Source organism: Acyrthosiphon pisum, chromosome A3 (genome assembly GCF_005508785.2).
Source record: "Acyrthosiphon pisum isolate AL4f chromosome A3, pea_aphid_22Mar2018_4r6ur, whole genome shotgun sequence".
NCBI lineage: Eukaryota > Metazoa > Arthropoda > Insecta > Hemiptera > Aphididae > Acyrthosiphon > Acyrthosiphon pisum.
Genome location: NC_042496.1, coordinates 22,860,712 through 22,879,088, shown reverse-complemented (window position 1 = coordinate 22,879,088; position 18,377 = coordinate 22,860,712). Strand labels below are relative to the sequence as shown.

General features: G+C 30.0%; 3 protein-coding genes across 7 annotated transcripts; 2 read left to right on the top strand and 1 right to left on the bottom strand.

The window, feature by feature from the left end:
- The first annotated feature begins 98 nt into the window (after window positions 1–98).
- Window positions 99–2,876, top strand: LOC100164154 (nucleotide exchange factor SIL1). The gene is made up of 7 exons (XM_001943931.5): window positions 99–634; window positions 1,083–1,219; window positions 1,298–1,548; window positions 1,684–1,858; window positions 1,943–2,086; window positions 2,176–2,336; window positions 2,402–2,876. The coding sequence occupies exons 1-7, from the start codon at window positions 412–414 to the stop codon at window positions 2,670–2,672; spliced, it is 1,362 nt and encodes a 453-aa protein (XP_001943966.2). The 5' UTR covers window positions 99–411; the 3' UTR covers window positions 2,673–2,876.
- Window positions 2,877–3,701: 825 nt separating this feature from the next.
- Window positions 3,702–10,340, bottom strand: LOC100162045 (armadillo segment polarity protein). Of its 2 annotated transcripts, XM_001946053.3 has the most exons (12): window positions 9,692–10,340; window positions 9,314–9,538; window positions 8,942–9,249; window positions 8,715–8,869; window positions 8,270–8,589; window positions 8,048–8,193; window positions 7,367–7,576; window positions 7,046–7,300; window positions 6,681–6,978; window positions 6,466–6,608; window positions 5,989–6,079; window positions 3,702–4,209 (listed from the first exon to the last, which is right to left on the bottom strand). In XM_001946053.3, the coding sequence occupies exons 1-12, from the start codon at window positions 9,711–9,713 to the stop codon at window positions 4,085–4,087; spliced, it is 2,298 nt and encodes a 765-aa protein (XP_001946088.1). In that variant the 5' UTR covers window positions 9,714–10,340; the 3' UTR covers window positions 3,702–4,084. The 2 variants fall into 2 exon arrangements, with proteins under 2 accessions (XP_001946088.1, XP_008183999.1); XM_008185777.1 differs by lacking the exon at window positions 5,989–6,079.
- Window positions 10,341–10,496: 156 nt separating this feature from the next.
- LOC100166193 (armadillo segment polarity protein) lies at window positions 10,497–18,110 on the top strand. Of its 4 annotated transcripts, none has more exons than XR_001679632.2 (14): window positions 10,497–10,942; window positions 11,367–11,395; window positions 11,492–11,695; window positions 11,759–11,946; window positions 12,037–12,186; window positions 12,256–12,410; window positions 12,475–12,776; window positions 12,840–12,985; window positions 13,759–13,968; window positions 14,037–14,291; window positions 14,389–14,722; window positions 14,799–14,950; window positions 15,222–15,397; window positions 17,117–17,249. XR_001679632.2 is itself a non-coding variant. In XM_008185774.3 (14 exons), exons 2-14 carry the CDS (start codon window positions 11,377–11,379, stop codon window positions 17,296–17,298), a joined length of 2,385 nt encoding a protein of 794 aa, XP_008183996.1. In that variant the 5' UTR covers window positions 10,497–10,942; window positions 11,367–11,376; the 3' UTR covers window positions 17,299–18,110. The 4 variants fall into 4 exon arrangements, 3 of the variants coding, with proteins under 3 accessions (XP_008183996.1, XP_008183997.1, XP_008183998.1); XM_008185774.3 differs by having other exon boundaries at window positions 15,222–15,309; window positions 17,117–18,110; XM_008185775.3 differs by lacking the exon at window positions 15,222–15,397 and adding an exon at window positions 15,015–15,039 and having other exon boundaries at window positions 17,117–17,250.
- The last annotated feature ends 267 nt before the right edge of the window (window positions 18,111–18,377 follow it).

The window sequence follows — 18,377 nt, the reverse complement described above, 5'->3', positions numbered from 1 at the left end:
TTCAGGACCGAACGTATGGTACACCCGTCGTACGTCGCATTCGCCTTATCTGTTCGTTTCTCATTGGATGCTGTAATTGCCGCGTTATCTGCACACGGTTCGGATTTTGGTTTTCGCGAACAAGTAAATAACAACTAAAAACTAAAAAATAATTAATAATAATAACAACAGTTGTTCATCACTTTAACAGTTGAACATTATTTACCATATTCAATCTTTTTTTTTTTATGAAAACACCGTCAACATTTCTACTAATGAGTGATGATATTTTGGCGATTTTGTTTCAATATTTGCGCAGGCAGTTTATTTTATTTTAGTTGAATCCATAAAATCAACCTCAGCGTAACACGTCTACTCTACATTTTACTCATCTACTGCACGTCCAGTTAACGTAAAATAATCTCGAAGAAAATGTTTGAAATGTCCTTAGGCAGATTATTATTGGTGATTCTTGTAGCCGCGTCGCTGGGCGCATTTTTGTATCTGGACACTGTGTTTTATCATTGGGACCGAGTATTGCCCCAGCCCGAAGAAATGGTTGTTGAAACAGTGCCAGAATCTTCAAAAAATGCTACGACTTTCAATAAGCCTAAAGAGTTTGTGCCAACAAACGAATGGCAAATAATCAATGAAGGTATACAATTAAATGTTGTATTATTTAGCAACAGTAATTCTATGAATTTATTCTAATTCAATATATTAATATTCCTTAAATGTGTTTGGTAATTATTGGGTTAGATTAGAAAATTCTCTAGTTGTGTCTCATGATATCCTGACAAATATCTGCATATTATGTTCATCAAAAAGTATTGTAATATTGAAATAGTATTCTGTATTGGCTATTTAAATTATCATGTTTTCTGATTTTTTCTTTGTTCCGGTTGAGCTCTAGAGTTATGGAAATCCTAGTTAAATACTATATTAGGTACATAATCAATGCTTTTAAGTTTTAATCTGAGCAATTTAATCATTTATTATAGGTAATCCTAGGCCAATGTAGTAATTTTCTTTATCAACATTTTATTATATTATATTTCACCAAAAACATGTAAATTAGTAACAAAGTTTATATTTTTCTATAGATCAACTTATTCCTCCCGGACTTCATATACAAATTGATCTTCAGACTGGTGAGAAAAAAGTTAAATTAATGGAGGATAATAATAAAAACAATACAAATAGTTTGGCCATTACAGACTCTAGTAAACCAAAGAATATTGTAAGTAATTTTTGTGTTGTACTAAAAATAAATCATAATAGCTATTTACTAATTACAATATGTCAAATGTATTTACAGGAAGATACAAAGAGGAGTCTACCAGATAATTCACACAAATTTAAATCATATGAACAGCTTAAAGACGATCTTAAAGATTTAAATATGACTGTAAAAAGTGATATGGATATCATGGATGAACTTTCTAAAAAATTTCAGGAACAACTAAAATTATATGAAGATAGTGACAAAAATCTTCAGAATATTTTAACTGATCTTGAATATCTCTTACATCAAGTTGATACAGCAGAGGTTTTTGTAAAAAATAAAGGGTATGTGTTATATTATTTTAGTGTTTAGTAAATGTAGTTAAATCTTATAAGCAGTATATAAATTGTATGATATGTTTATTAAACTTTTTTACTTTTTAAATTAAATGATTCATAATTATCTATTTTTTTTTTCAGGATACAATTAATTATAATTCCTTGTATTAATAGTAATTCTAGTTTAATGAAAGCACAAGGAGCAATGCTCCTTGGTTCTGCTGCTTCTAATAATCAAAAAGTTCAAATTGCCTCTTTAGAAAGCAATGTTATACCACTTTTATTAAAATATATTGATGATGAATATATGTTTTCTGTAAGTACTTAATATTATATTTAACTGTTTGAATAAATATTTATTTTATTTTATCAATCATAATTTTTATTAATTTATACCCAGGTTCAAAAAAATTGTATCTTTGCTTTATCATCGATTACTAGACGATTTCCCTTAGCGCAAAAACAATTAATAGATAATAATGGTATTCAAACTTTCATGTCTGTATTTAAAAGGACTACAACTGAATTAAATACTAAACTTAAGGTGACAATTATTTTATTTCATTATTGACAGTACTAAATAATCCTTCATATTTTTCTGAAACATAAGTATATTTTATTTTTTCATGTTAGTTAAAAGTTACTCAACTTTTAGAAGACTTAACTATAGAAATTGAAGATGCTAAACTAACATTCGAAGAAGAAACTAATAAGAAGTTAAGCACTGAGGCTGCCGAAAGAGTTCGTCAGTATGATGATTTGCACTTGAAAGATATACTTGTTGAAAACGGGTGGTATGTTAAAAAATTACATTTTTGTTAGATTTTGTTGAATATTCACATTTTAATCATTTGAACAGGTGCAACATTTTGGGCAATGAGTTTATTATACTCTCTAACCAAATACCACTTGATGAAGAAAACCATGATATGGTTGAAGCGTCTGGAAAATCTTTGTTAGCAATGCAAAAATCATGCAAAGTTAAATTACAAGGGAATAAGGAATTATATCAATCATTTTACACATTACAAACTCATTACAAGCAATTACTCCAAAAAGATGTATTTTTTGATGAGTTATATCAATTAACGACCGAGTTGACAAACACTTATGACCCTGTATTAGAATAGTATTATGTCTAGTTTAGCTTAAAAATTGATGAAACTGTGTGTAACTAAAATCTAATATACAAAATATTTTTTTCTGTGATATAATTTTTATTTAGTTTTTAATTTACTGAAATTATATATTTATTTTGAGAAAAAGATTATATGCTTAGTGTTTGTTAATTATTTGAATAATAAAAATATATTTAAACAAATGTATTACTTAAATATCTATGATTTTTCATAATTCATAATATATCTACTTGACTCCATATACATTTATATACAAAAAAAAATCCATCATCTCACCTGGCACTAATTTTACCTAAAATTAAACAAAATTAACTTCTACTTAAGTTGATACTTGGCTATTCATATATAACAGCCAACTTGTGAATATGTAAATTATTATTAAACAAGTCTTAACTAAATAATTACATATGTAGTTAAATACATTTTATTTTTTTGATGAATGTATTTAAATAAAAGTATTTATATCGCTCTATCAGTGTCCCATATAGGAACACAAGATAGTATATACATATTATATACCTTTGTCAGTCTGTCTCATATAAGGATAACCGAAGGCAGTGGACTTCTGTGCAGGTTGATGGTAATAGGCGTGGTAAGTGCTGTGCTTTTCAAAATGACATAATGTCCTTATTGTTCCAACTATCTAGCCTAGGGTTTGCGAAGAAAACAATGTACAGAAAATCCCGCAAATCTTTTAAAATATCTAATTTAATCAAAAATTGTGGTCAGACCAAATCTGACATATATCAGTTGTGCCTGAGGTTACTCTATGATTTTCTATGTAAATTGGTAAACATTTGAATAGTTTTCATTTGCTTTTGGAATTATATTATTTAATATTTATAGATAATATAAATAAAGAAACGTAAATCCTTAATAATTCTTAGAAACCCATACTACTAAGGCACAATTATTGCTAAATTAAATACAATGATAGTATTTTCCAAAAATCGATTGCAGAAGTTAGGGATATAATTTACATGAACAAAAAAATAATAAACATAAAATAAACTGCAACAATTGAAGCATTAAACATTCAAATTTAATAATAATGTAAAATTACATACTACACAGTACACATAATAAAAAAATTATTTCAAATAAGTCTCAATGATAAATAAAACACTAATACAAGAAGTTCATTTTACGTCATACTTATTTTTCTGTCTTACTATTGCTGGGATTTAGTTATTAAATATTAAACAGTCAATAATCGATTTAAACTTAAAATATTCAATTATATCCATCTGTAAGTACATTTCCATATTCAATGATATTTATACTTAACTTATGGCATATATAAAAACTAAATTTATAACATAAATCAGTAATCCAAATAATTTAAAATAAACGTATACACTTTGAAAATAAATTTCAAATACATGCCATTGTTCATCTCATCATTAGAGTGGCAAAGAAGTCATGTCATTTTGAATAACAAAATCGACATCCATTGAGCCATAACTGGAATCTTGTTGAGGACAAATTTCTAATCCTTCCATTGAATCTAAGGGTAGCGTGTCATACCCTGAAAAACATGTGAAATATTACATTAATATAGAATATTATGATAATCCATAATATAATATTATAATCATTTTAACTGTTAGTAAAGTAATATTGATGTTAATGTTCATAAAAAAATTATTTTAAAAATATTTAAGTTATATTATATACTTAATATTTTATGATCTATGCAAAAATGATATGATTGTTTAGATGGATGGAGAAATATTTAAGCTTAAGATTATGCCCAGGTAACGTTTAGCTCCATTAGTTTAAAAATTAGAGTGATTCAACCTGTTATGAAACTTGATGATAAGAACATATTTATCTGTGTTTGTATGTTTGTTTTTTTTTTTACTATTGTACAGTTTTTAAGTGAGGTTTGAGCATTTTTAATTTATGCTATATGATATACGCATAACAATATGTTAAAAAACCAACATACAGACACAGATAATAGTCTTACTATCAAGTTTTATAATAGGTTTTTACTTTATTCACTCTAATTGTTAAACTAACGGAGCAAAACGTTATCCGGTGAGCGTAAATTTGCTATGTTACGCACCTATAGGACAGAGAGAACAAATGTCTGTGCGGCGTCCTCTAAAGAATTTAATGGAATATAGATAATATTAAGTGAGTTGAAAGCACAGTAGGTATTAAAAAATTGCGTTAGTAACTATTAATCTCCTATTATCAATTTAATATTGATTATTAAATATCATACTTCCTTGAAGTAATATAGGTACAAAATATTTGCTTATTTTGATTTTTGAATATTATTTTTAGGATTATTATCATATATGAATGAAGTCAAACTAATTTTGTTGAACTTTTTAAATATTTGATCATAGATAATTTAAAAATAAATAAAATTAAAACTTTTGGATATATCTTTATATTATTAAGTGAATTATTTTTTTAGTAAATGAACAGCCAGTACCTAATTCCCGAGCAGTGAATATCTTTTATCTACCATATAATATATGCCATTATACTATACACAAATTATGATAAAAAGGCAATTCATAGAATAAAAATGAAAATAAATGTAAATGTTTTTGTTAAATATATTTAGCATCTTTCCTATTTTTAGGGCATAGATAGTACATATTGAAATACAGTATAATATACTCAATGATTTAAATTAAATGCTAAAAATTATATTTTTTAGTGCTCTAACTACCGAGCACTGTTTATCAGTTTCAAAGAAAACTGAAAAGTTATGACCCAACAAAATTTAGATACCCACTTTTACTGATAAAAGGCTCAAATTAAAAAATATATAAGTATACAATTTTAACTGTTAGGAATATTTAGTTGATCTCATTATCTCAAGTCTTTTATAGTTCACATGTGATCTACAAGTTATGTTATTATACATTATAATTAGGGATGGGTATTTGAGCTTATTAGTCTTTCACACACCAAAACAGGTAACTCGAGAAAAAAGTAAGTTCAAACTCATACATCAAAACAGATCAAGCATAATCAAGTTTGAAGTATGACAGTATTTTGTCAAGAGTAACCTGAACTATTATTGTACTTTGAAATTTGTTATGAACTAACTATTCAAAATGAAGAGTTTGTGAATACTTAAGATCAAACCATCCCTAATTATCATATTATTCAATACTTACAAAATATATAATATTAGTCATTTTAGTTGGTACTTGGTAGTACTATAACTTACCAAATCCCCAAGCAACGCGATGAAATAAAAAAAAAGTGAGCTAAAGCAATACTAGGTTATCTATTATGAAAATACATTCAAGCAGTGGTTTTTATATTTAAAGTGTACCTGAAGCACTGTGTTTGGGTGACCCTACACCACTGTAGACAGTGCTCAATCCTTGACCATACATATCATACTCGTTCGCACCTATCATGTCCTGTTGGTTGAAAAACACACAAAAGCTCAAACAATGTACAAGTGTGCAAATTTTCTAATATTTATAATGCCTAACTAAAAAACATAAAAACAACTTCAGACAATAATACTTGGGTACTAATAATACTGTAATAGAAATACAAAATATGGTGTCAAGCTAAACATGGTTGTATTGATAAGAGTATATTGAACTATGTGCAGGAATTATATTGTCGTAGTGTAATACAACTAGCTTTTGGATCAAATTGTAACACACATATCTAATTTAATTACTGGACTTACCTACAGAATGTTCATAGATAAATATTATGAAGATGAATATCTCACGCTCTAATGTTTTATCAAATATCTGCACACTAATAAAAAGTTAAACCTATTAATATATACCTGAAGATCTGGTGCTATACCAAGATCACCAGATGGCCATAAATTTTGATCTTCGCTAAATAATGAGTTACTGAGTTCCATAGACAGACATTTTTGTAATTTATGTTCAGAAACCCTAGATAGAATAGCAGCTGCACATGTAGCTAGAAAAATATAGAAATTATTAAACCAATTTTATATATTATTTTAAATTAGAAAAAAAGAAAAATACTAACCAAGAGCTTCATTTCCACAATGTAATAATTCACTAAGTGAGGCAGTTCCTCCTTCAGCTTCTATCATGTCGGCACCTTCTTTATCTGCAGCTAACTCATTTAATGTGTCAGCAGCTAAACGTTGTATATTTTCAAAGTTGTTAAATAATAACTGTATTAATATAGCCATAAATCCTTGCTGAGAACGCATTATCGATCGACTTTGCGATTCTTTAGCTAATATGTGTAACGTTCCAATTACACATTCAATAACCTCTTCCATTCGGACTCCTTCTGGTTTTACACTAGTATTCGAATGCTGAAATATGTTAAGTTATTAATATTACATTATGAATTATTTTCATAAATTTTATAAAAATAATTACATTCTGAAGATCTTGGAAAGCACGCATTGAAAGTCCAACTAAATTGTGTATGGCATTATGTTCACGAAGTAATCCATGAGTTGCTTTACACTGTGCAATATTTTTTATCAAACCAATTACAGCTTTAATAAGAGGCCAATGAGATGATGGTTGTAATAGCTTGGCCACAACTTGAGCACCACCTGATCGACAAACTGCATTTTGAGCGTTTTCAACTTCAGCATGTCCTGATGTTATATGTCTTAAAGCACAAACCTAAAAGAAAAATTTTTTTAATTTATAAATAATTCAAGTTGTAAAAATATTTGAATGAAATGTTACAGCAGGTTTGGTTATCTCCTCGTTGTCTCCAGCGTTCATAATTGCACGTACAAGAGCTTCAACACCTCCAAACTGGCATACAGTCAACTTATTTCTCTGGTTATTACATGTCAAATTCGATAATATTCCAGCAGCACATGTTACAATATTAATATTTGTGTGACCCAATGCTGCAACTAGCGATTGCAATAGTTGTTCTAATCCATCAACCTAAAGTTTTGAACGAACTATAGTTTATAACTTTTAAAGTAAATATCAAAAAATTATTATATAATTATAATCTAATATAAGTATATTATTTTTTATGAAATAAAGAAAATTATTTTTATACAATGAAAATGTATTGTATTGTTTGTTAATTATGTGTATTAAAGACTAGCAAAATTAAACAATAATTAATGTATGAACAAAGTTGTTAGTTAGAAGATAATTGTTTAAACGCCTCGTTAACACGGCGACAGTTGCATGACACCAGTGTCGCGATATTCAACGAATTAAATATACCGCACTAGGTGTCACGTCACACAATATCATCACTGCCATACTTATTAGTGTCACCGTGTGAACGAGGCTTTAGTCTATAAAGAGTATCGACAATTTAAATATTCATAATATTATGACATTAAAGTTTATACTAACATTTACACAATTAATCAATATACTGAATATTGCTTAAATTACCTTTGTTCCTGCATCTGATAAGTTTCTTAAAGTCCATAAAACATTATACACTAATTGTTGACTGTCGTGTTGAAGATGCATTGCCAAAGCTTGCATTCCACCAGCTTCCACAATAGCTGGCTTGTTTCGTGAGCACACAGAAAGAACTAAAAATATATAAAACAATTAAATATAGAATGGATACATTAATTTAGGTAATTTTAAATTATAACTATTTTATACCTTTAAGAACACGACAAGTGAGCCATAATAATTTCTCATAATTATATGAACGCATGATACGCACAAGTTCTACATGTCCTTGTGCAGCTAGTATTATCAATTTGCTTTCTTGATTTCCACAAGCCAAAATATGCAGACAATCGGTGATGATAGTTAAAAACTTGACGGTAATTGAATGGCTGTTCGACTTGAATGTCAACAAAGATATCATTTTTTGTAAGCCACCAGCTACACGAACAGCCATTTTAGAACCATCTTGATGCAATAATAAATTGTGAATAGTTATCACAGCATCACGTAAAATGGTTACAACCGGAGAGCTATAAAAACAGATTTAAAATAAAATAAAATTACGAAACATGTCATATATAAACATGTCATACACAATATATAATAAAGTATATTTGTTATTGGTCAAGATTTATATGAGACAATGTTAATTCACCTCATTAATTTTACCAAAGCTGGTATTCCTCCACTCTTGAAAATTGCTAATAAGCCCTGACGATGATTAGACAAATTTCGTAATGTTCCAACTGCACCAATTGTGGTGTCCAAATCATTGCTGTTTGATATAGATTTAACTAATGTACCAATCATCTAGAAGATTTAATTTAATTTTAAGTTGTTTTACTTTAAAACAAATAATTTTAAAGGAAAATAGATGTATACTTGTGGGCTGTTTATAATTGCATGCAACGCAGCTTCTCTGTTAGATAGTTGATAAACCATGACAGCAGCTTGTGATACAACAACTTGATCTTCATCATTCAACAACTTTATTAATTCTGGAATAGCCCAGGTGGCAAGTTCGGCATTATCTTGGTAGTTGATCAAATTGACAACGGCATATTTCAACATTTGGCTTGGTCCAGTCATATTTTGTACATTCGCAGCACTGTTGACATTGAATTGGGTGGGCATTTCCACTTCATCTTCTAAATTTTCACCACACGTTTGGCCTAAATGTTGATTCATGCCTGAAAACATTACAAAATATAAAATATCTTCTGTTACACTGCAACAATAATTCAATCAGCATACCCTCGACTTGGTCATGTGGAAAAGATTGCGGGAACCCTTGATCGAGATCAAACAAAAGTCGGTCCCTCTCCATATCATCTTCTTTGGTAGTTATAGAATGCGTCTGGGTGCTACCTCCAGATTGTATGCCAGAGTCTGGCAAATACTGACCGCTCTGCTGCCATACCAGCGACGGATCTTTGATGTCCATGGTCTCGTTGATCGGGTTCACCATGTTACCGGACACTATTAAGCGTACACATAGTTATTATAATGTATACTATACGTAGATAAGAAGACATGAACTACGTAGACCTTATACTCTGTGTAAGGTCTATGATGAATTACGAAAAATAAAATAACAATAAGTGAAACGTAGTCATCATGAAAAATACGTACTTCCTCTAGGTTGGTAGCTCATGGCTGTCGGCAGGTATTTCGACCGTAAAGGCACTCACAAGTCACAAGCCACAGCACAATGTATTTATTGAAACTCACTCGACGACGTGCGAAGTTTTTCTCGGACGTTGCGAAAGACACTGATACCGCCGAAGTGCTCCTTCGTTATCGGGGTCTTCGGTATTTATGTTTTTTTTTATGAAACAAATGTTTTTCTCACTTCTGTGGTCTCGGATCGTCTCTCGTTTTGTACGCACAACTGCCGAAATTCGGACGCACCGCTCGGATGTATCGGAGTTAAAGCGCTACAAAATGGCGTTGGGGAGGTATTCCCGTTTGTCCTGTCCCGGGTGTGTACAAGTGTACTGAGTAGCACAACTATTCACCGGGGGTGTAAGAAGGATCCTCCGCGGGCCGTGGCAGCCTGACGGTAGTACACTTGTCACTGACAGCTATATATAATAATAATATATATAGCGAGCGCACACTCCACGTCTGGACCGCGTAATACGAAGTACACCGTCTATAGTAGTACACTATATAGACACTTCAATATTATGGTACACACCAGTGGATAATGGTGGGATACACACACAACTACAAAACTACACGTATATAATATTATAATATACAAGGCAAGTTGATATTATACACAATGGTAATAGTAATTCATTATTCTACACACATTCTACCGCTGTACGTGCCCGATAATATTGCGGCGGCGGTCACACTGACGGAATCCGTGTCGGCGAGGAAAATATTCGTATCGACCCGTCCACCGACCACTGCCGCCGAGTGGCGTAGTATTTTCGTAGTAAATAGTTGTACTACACCGCCGCCGCCTGCTACAGTGCTCATGTAAGCATAATATTATCCTGTTCGGATCGCGTTCGCCGCCCCCACCGCTCTCGAGTAATCCGTTCTTGTCGTCTTTTTTTTTTCTTTCCCGTTTCTTTCCTCGTTTATTATTATTATTACTATCGTTGTTTGTGATTGTACGCCTACTCGGCCATATTTCGTTGTCCGACAAACGGCTCCCGCGGACGGACGTGACTCAGAGGTCCGAGTGAAAGAATTGAATAATTTGTTGATAGTGCCCGACGATCACTACGCGTTCCACGGCAGTTGTAACATTACCGATCTTCGCGAGACAGTGATGTTTACGCGTTGAGTGTTTTAATTTTTTCCTGCCGATCGTCTCATCCATTCCGTCTGAGGATTGTTAGCTGCGGTTCCGAACATCGTTCAAAAGTAAGTGTCCTCGGTGCGACGTCGTTACTTCTTATTCGATACAATATTTTAATCCCATCCGTTAACGATTAACAATCGAGCAATATCGCTTGGCGCTTGCTTCCCGTCCCGTACCCTCCAAGAGGAACCCGAGTTTTGTAGGACTATTGATATCTGTGATATTTTTCCATAAGATAAATCTTTGTTCGTGTCTAGTTGATTCATATAGGCAGGTAACTACTGTACAAATCGTGTCAAATACTTGGTAAACAATGCATGACTAAACATATACTATGAGTCATACAATCTTTAGGAATACCATATTGGCATATTATTACCATTGTGGAATTATATTATAAAAAAATGATGTAATTTAGACTTAAGCAAACCGTACCAGTATCATATTATTAACCAGTACTCTCTTTTATTTATTTTTTTGTTGTAGCTCTAACAGAATGTATCAATCACGAGTGTGTAAGTATAATTGACAAACAGCCTTCCATTATAATTTCATCTACTTATTAGGTATAAATCATAATTTAATTTCATATTATGTTAAATTTTGTAAAGTGCCGAGTAACACGGGTTATTCAAAGGATACAGCCATGATGTGGCAACAAGGTGGCCAGTACTTGCCAGAGTCCGGTATCCACTCTGGTGGAACCACCCAAGCACATTCTATCACTGACAAAGAAGATGATTTAGAACGTGACCAATTGATCTATGAACTTAATCAAGGATTTTCACACGGGTTTACTCAAGATCAAGTTGATGGTAAATAGCATAATTATATTTAGATACCTATATATCGATAATTAAACTAAAATGTAATTCCAGAAATGAATCAACAATTGAGTCAGTCACGTACCCAAAGAGTAAGAGCAGCAATGTTTCCAGAAACACTGGAAGAAGGAATTGAGATTCCTTCTACACAATTCAACCAAGGACAGTTGACAGCCGTCCAACGGTTAGCTGAGCCAAGTCAAATGCTTAAACATGCCGTAGTTAATTTGATTAATTATCAGGTAAAAACTAAGTTAAAAAACTTTTTTATAATACTAAATTCTAAATTATAGCCGACATTTAATATTTTAATATACATTTTTATATCTTAGGATGATGCTGATTTAGCAACTAGAGCTATCCCAGAACTTATAAAATTATTGAATGATGAAGACCAAGTTGTTGTATCACAAGCTGCCATGATGGTTCACCAGTTATCGAAAAAAGAAGCATCACGGCATGCAATCATGAATAGTCCTCAAGTAAGTTGAACTTTTTTTATTCATATTTATTTTAATAGATTATTTTTTTAATGATTGATTGATGTCTAGATGGTTGCTGCATTAGTGAAAGCATTGTCAAATAGTAATGATTTAGAAATGACTAAAGGCGCAGTTGGTACTCTACACAATTTATCACATCATCGACAAGGACTTTTAGCTATATTTAAAAGTGGAGGAATACCGGCTTTGGTTAAACTACTTAGGTAACTACTAATTATTAATTCATTTTTGATTTAACTTATTTAATAATTTACATATATTTTTTAGTTCTCCTGTTGAGTCTATATTATATTATGCTATAACAACTTTACATAATTTATTGCTACACCAAGAGGGTTCAAAAATGGCAGTTCGTCTTGCTGGAGGTCTTCAAAAAATGGTAGCGCTTTTGCAACGTAACAATGTTAAATTTTTGACAATCATAACTGATTGCTTACAAATATTAGCATACGGTAATCAAGAAAGTAAATTAATTATTCTTGCCTCTCAAGGACCTATTGAACTTGTACGTATTATGCGTTCATATGACTATGAGAAGCTTTTGTGGACAACGTCTAGAGTTTTGAAAGGTATTTAATATTATTTAATATTTATCATTTTAAATTTAATAAATAAATAAATGTTCTTTTCAGTTTTGTCTGTGTGTTCAAGTAACAAACCGGCAATTGTTGAAGCTGGTGGCATGCAAGCTCTTGCAATGCATTTACAACATGGCAGTCAACGTTTGGTACAAAATGCTTTATGGACCTTGCGTAACTTGTCTGACGCTGGAACTAAGGTATTTTATATTCAAATATATTATGTTGGAAATGTAATTTATATCATATTCTGACTGATCTTGCATACAGATCTGTCTGTGACAAATTAAATTTCGTAGATTTTAAATTTAACCCTTCTTAAATGTGAACTACAAAAAAATTTTAACAGTGTATATTTGGGTTGTTTTGACAAAATATAAATTACAGGTTGAAAATCATATCCTATTATAATAATTATTTTCTTACTGAATCTATATTAACAAACATTTTATGAAATCAGGCAAAAATTGAATTTGCATAAGTGTCATCTGATTTATGATTTTATACTTTAGATAATATTTATTAATTATAGCTGATCTTGCACAGCGTTTACTGTGATAAATTAAATAATGACAGTGGATTTACTGTCTTTTAACTCCATTAAATGTAAGCTACACATATTTTTACACAGTAATTTGGGTGGTTTTGAGCAAATATAAAATACAGGTCTAAAATTGTATCTGATAATAACTATTTGATTATCTGTAAGCAATCGTATATAAACAAAATAATGTTTGTTTGTGAACCCACAAATCCCTGGTGAGCCTCTCCTTATAATACAAAATATAAAAAATTGGCTCCGTGGTGCATATCCTCAGGATGTACCAAATTTCAAAGCTATGAGTGTGATAGTCTTGGCTATGGATTGCTTACAAATATACATACACACACACACATACACATTGCATTTTATTAATATAGATTATATTAATATATTAATAAGTTTACTGATAAATTATTTTATATTTTTAAGGTTGATGGGTTAGAACAGTTATTGCAGTCGTTGGTAATTGCTTTAAATCATTCAGATGTTAATGTAGTTACCTGTGCTGCTGGAATTTTATCAAATTTGACTTGTAATAATCAACGTAATAAAGTTACTGTGGTTCAAGTGGGTGGTGTTGAAGCACTAGTACATACAATTATGAACGCTGGAGATCGTGAAGAAATAACTGAACCAGCTGTAAATTTAATTGCTTAGATAGAATTGTATTAAATAGTTTGAATTAAAAAATATATATTTCATTTTAGGTGTGTGCTTTGAGACATTTGACATCTAGACATGTTGAATCAGATAGTGCTCAAAATGCTATACGCCACATTGGAGGTATTCAAGTTATAGTAAAGTTGTTACAACCTCCTTCCCGTTGGCCACTTGTCAAAGCTGCTATTGGACTAATTCGAAATGTAGCTCAGTGTCAAGGAAATCATGTGCCATTAAGAGAACACGGCGCAATTCACCATTTAATACGTTTATTGATGAGAGCGTTTCAAGATATTCAAAGGGTATGTAATCTATTACTGTATGCATATATATTATTAATTTTCCATTTGATCCATGAAATTAATATTTATATATACAATTTTCAATTTTACTGTATAGACATCTACAAATAGTAGTGTAGCAGGATCTGGCAGATCACAATCAGGTGGTGTATATGCTGATGGAGTGCGCATGGAAGAAATTGTTGAAGGCACTACTGGTGCATTGCATATTCTTGCAAGAGAATCACACAATCGAGTGCTTATGCGCTCCCAACAAGGACTGATAGCAGTATTAGTTCAATTGTTATTTAATGATATTGAAAATGTTCAACGAGTAGCTGCTGGTGCATTATGCGAGTTAGCTATTGATAAAGATGGGGCAGATATGATTGAAGCAGAAGGTGCGACAGCGCCACTAACTGAACTATTACATTCCCGTAATGAAGGAGTTGGTAAGTGTAAATTATTTTTATTTATGAAATAATAAAAAAAAAAAATGCATCATATTTTTTATAATTTTGTTTAAAGCAACATATGCAGCAGCAGTTTTATTCCGAATGTCAGAAGATAAACCAAATGATTATAAAAAACGGTTATCAGCAGAGCTGAGTAATTCACTATGCCGTGAAGATCAAAATACATGGCCACCCAATGATCTTGGAATGGGGCCTGATCTTCAGGTAATTAAAATCATTAAGATTTCTTTTTTTTCAAGTCTGATTTAATATAAAATGTTTCTATTAGCCAGAGGCATACATCGCTTGTTGAGGTATGTTTTCGAATAAACAGTAAAATGTCATTGTTGCTTTTTATCTGAAAAATGCATATATATTATATAATTTTATAAGTTGATGCATGGTGTTTTGTACACCTAGGCAGTGTTGGCATGGAATATTTATTTTATTATTGTTTTGTACGGTAGTTAGATTTTTTTTTATATTTTGTAAACAGGATGCATACGATTTGTATAGTCACGGACTTGGTAGCGTTCACAATGGAATGAGCCCAATGAGACGTAACAACTACCATCAACAGTCAGGTACACACATATTTTAGATCTAGTGGCTGAATTTGCTTAACTATACTAATTATTCTGCGCTTGTTTTGCATGCAATTCTACATTAACAGTAAGTACAAAGTAAATAAATTTCTCATTAAAAATATTTAATATTTAACATTTTTGTTTCATTAAAATAAATATTAAATATGTTTAATTAAAGTTATTAACAACATATTATATGGGAACAGTTAGAATGAGTGGGATTAAGTGACAGTGTTGTCAAGCTTTGTCGCTAGTATAAAACTTTGTACCAATTGCTCTAGACAAGATGGGACCACTATTCCTTATTCATACAACAGATCAATTTCTAGACTATCATTAAATCTTCTTGTTAATATTAAACCTTTTTGTACATAATAATAATATAAGAAAATCTATTAACTCTCAGTTCAACATCAATTTTTATAAATCTTAATATGATCCATATGATAAAAGATATTGAGTTAGCCAGTCTGTAGTTTCCGTACATTTTTTATGCTTAACCATCCAAACAATTTTTGGATGAAATGACCCATTGAAAAGATTACAGGGCGTAACAGACAGATCTAACAAATGAAATGGACCTTTATTCAAACAATATTAAAAAAATTTAGATTCTAATAGTAGCGAAAGAATGTATTGATTTTACAATGATGTGTGTTTTTTTTCTGTCCGTCAGCAATATTTTAGATAATAAAAATGTTCCAATTTTCGAGATCAGCATCTTTTCTAATAGAAGTGAATTAGTTGGTTCTTAATTATAAAATTTGATTATTTATACAAGTATGACACAATGTTTCTGCTCAGAATCGTTTTTCCTGTATAATGATTAATCATTGCATTCAAATATAACACATTCATTACAACAACCTGTTTGACAACTACTGTGCAGCAGAACGGTACCCACTTGTCTACCTTTTTCAAATATCAATATTTTTTTATAGTTAATTAATTTTAAACTAAATAACTTTTTTTCAAAATTTCCTGATATAATTATTAGGTTTCTCCAACTATATTCCGGTGCTTTGATATATCAATATTTAGATCTCTATGACTATAATTGTCAATTGACTAGTTATTAGTTAAAAATTAATGTCCATCATCGATATATTCCAATAATCAATACCTAAATTAACGAAAAAAGTTTGCGTATCGTTGGAGAACCCTAAAAATTATATTTTTTAAACTTATTTACTATCCATATCATTTTTGTTATATGTTTCACTAATTACATAATTTTTTATTTGTCAGGTCTTTCTGTTAACCTCTGTATTTTATTTTATTATACAACAACTGAAAAATATACCAATGGCAACCATTTTTATTATATACAAAAAAAATATTTTTGTGATCCATAACAAAGGTCATGCGTGAGCTATTTATAGATACATATAGGACATTAACCTTTTCAGGCAGCAGACCACCTATTATTTGTAAAAGAAATTGCCGGCCACTTTCGTAAAACAAAAAAAATTTACTAATAATTACATAAGGGCTTAAAATGTATTCGCTAGCTTCAAACAAATATAAAGTGCATCAAGGATTAAAGACCCCCGATACAAGGGTTGAAAAAATAAGCTTAAGTAATTTACATGCAATAAAAATAACTTACTCGGTTACTCCTATCAACATTTTAACAAATGCAAATCAATTATATATGTTAAGTTAATTCTTGTATAAGACATTGAAATATAATTTTTAATAAATTGGCTTTAGATTAGATTATAATGATTCTATTAATCTAATATACTAGTTTTTAATTTTGTAATTTATGTAAATAATGAACAATTGATTTTATATTTTTAAGGGTATGACACGTTACCAATAGACTCTATGCAAGGTTTAGAAATATGTTCTCAACAAGAATCCAACTGTAGTCCAATGGACGTAGTAACAGCTAATGATATTGATTTTGGTCGTCTAGGAGATTTACCTGAACCTCCTCAAGATAACAATCAAGTAGCTGCTTGGTATGATACTGACCTATAAATTTGATTGAAATAACCTAATAAGTATTAAATATGAAATAGATTAAATTTTTTATATTGTAAATAAATTACAAATCACTTCAGTTGTTTGGCCATGGACAGATACTCGATTCATATAAACAACCTTGGGTTGTAAAATGGTCCAAATAACATAACTCAGTTTTTTTGGCGGAAACAAGCCAAGAGGTTACAAACAATAACTAATGATGTTGATATAGCTTAAAAATAATTATATGAGGACCATTTGAATAAAATAAACTATGAATCAGCTAACAACATCATTATAATTATTAAACCTCTAGCACTATTTTGAATTATTAACATACTGTAATTTATTTTATGTAATGTATGTACTATCCTTACATTTATAATAGTGTATATTTGCTTTATATAAATTAGTATAATATGTTATTATTTTCCCAAAAGTGAAACCAAAAATTAAAAATGTTCTTTATGTTTCTTGTAGTAGTTGAAAATTATTGATCTCTGTTATTCTTCATGTTTTTGTTTACAGTGATTTATTTTTTATGAAATAATTAGGTATGTAAACTAAGTGAATTTGTTTTTAAAACTGATAACACATTCATAGAAATTATTTTATTTTTAACAATTTATTAATTTCATTTTTGTTATAACATTTTTGTGTTTGCATACAACTAGATAAATCATCTAAATATTTTTATTTTATATTATATTTGATATTATTTATTACACTTATTATGTACCAACATTATATTATATTTTGATTCTTATTAAATACATTTTTTTTTTATCAAAAGAAATAAATAAATTTGATATTATACTGTATATTCATTAAAATGGTATTTTCTTTTAAATGTAAAATATCAATATTTTGCAATGTTTATACCTGAGTGTAACCATTAAACTTTTACTTTATTTGTGCAAGGATATAACAATTTAATAATAATATTAGAGAATTTCTATAAAATAATAATTTTCATGGTGATACCTTTGAAAAAGTAGATACTTTTAAATACCTTGAAGTGAATTTAACCAATGCAGGGATTGGAATATTGAAATTAATAGTAGTAAACATAAAGCAGATACAATTTATAACAT

Bases quoted from the DNA above. Each gene is read 5' to 3' on its own strand.
- LOC100166193 (XM_008185774.3), top strand. The intron at 13,969-14,036 runs GTAAATTTAATT...ATTTCATTTTAG, and splicing joins AAGAAATAACTGAACCAGCT to GTGTGTGCTTTGAGACATTT. The intron at 14,292-14,388 runs GTATGTAATCTA...TTTACTGTATAG, and splicing joins CGTTTCAAGATATTCAAAGG to ACATCTACAAATAGTAGTGT.
- LOC100162045 (XM_001946053.3), bottom strand. From the start codon at position 9,713: ATGAGCTACCAACCTAGAGGAA. The intron at 7,301-7,366 runs GTAACATTTCAT...TTTTTCTTTTAG, and splicing joins AGGAGATAACCAAACCTGCT to GTTTGTGCTTTAAGACATAT. The intron at 6,609-6,680 runs GTTAGTATTTTT...ATATTTTTCTAG, and splicing joins TTGTGGAAATGAAGCTCTTG to CTACATGTGCAGCTGCTATT.
- LOC100164154 (XM_001943931.5), top strand. From the start codon at position 412: ATGTTTGAAATGTCCTTAGGCAGATTATTATTGGTGATTCTTGTAGCC. The intron at 1,859-1,942 runs GTAAGTACTTAA...ATTTATACCCAG, and splicing joins ATGATGAATATATGTTTTCT to GTTCAAAAAAATTGTATCTT. The intron at 2,337-2,401 runs GTATGTTAAAAA...TCATTTGAACAG, and splicing joins ATACTTGTTGAAAACGGGTG to GTGCAACATTTTGGGCAATG.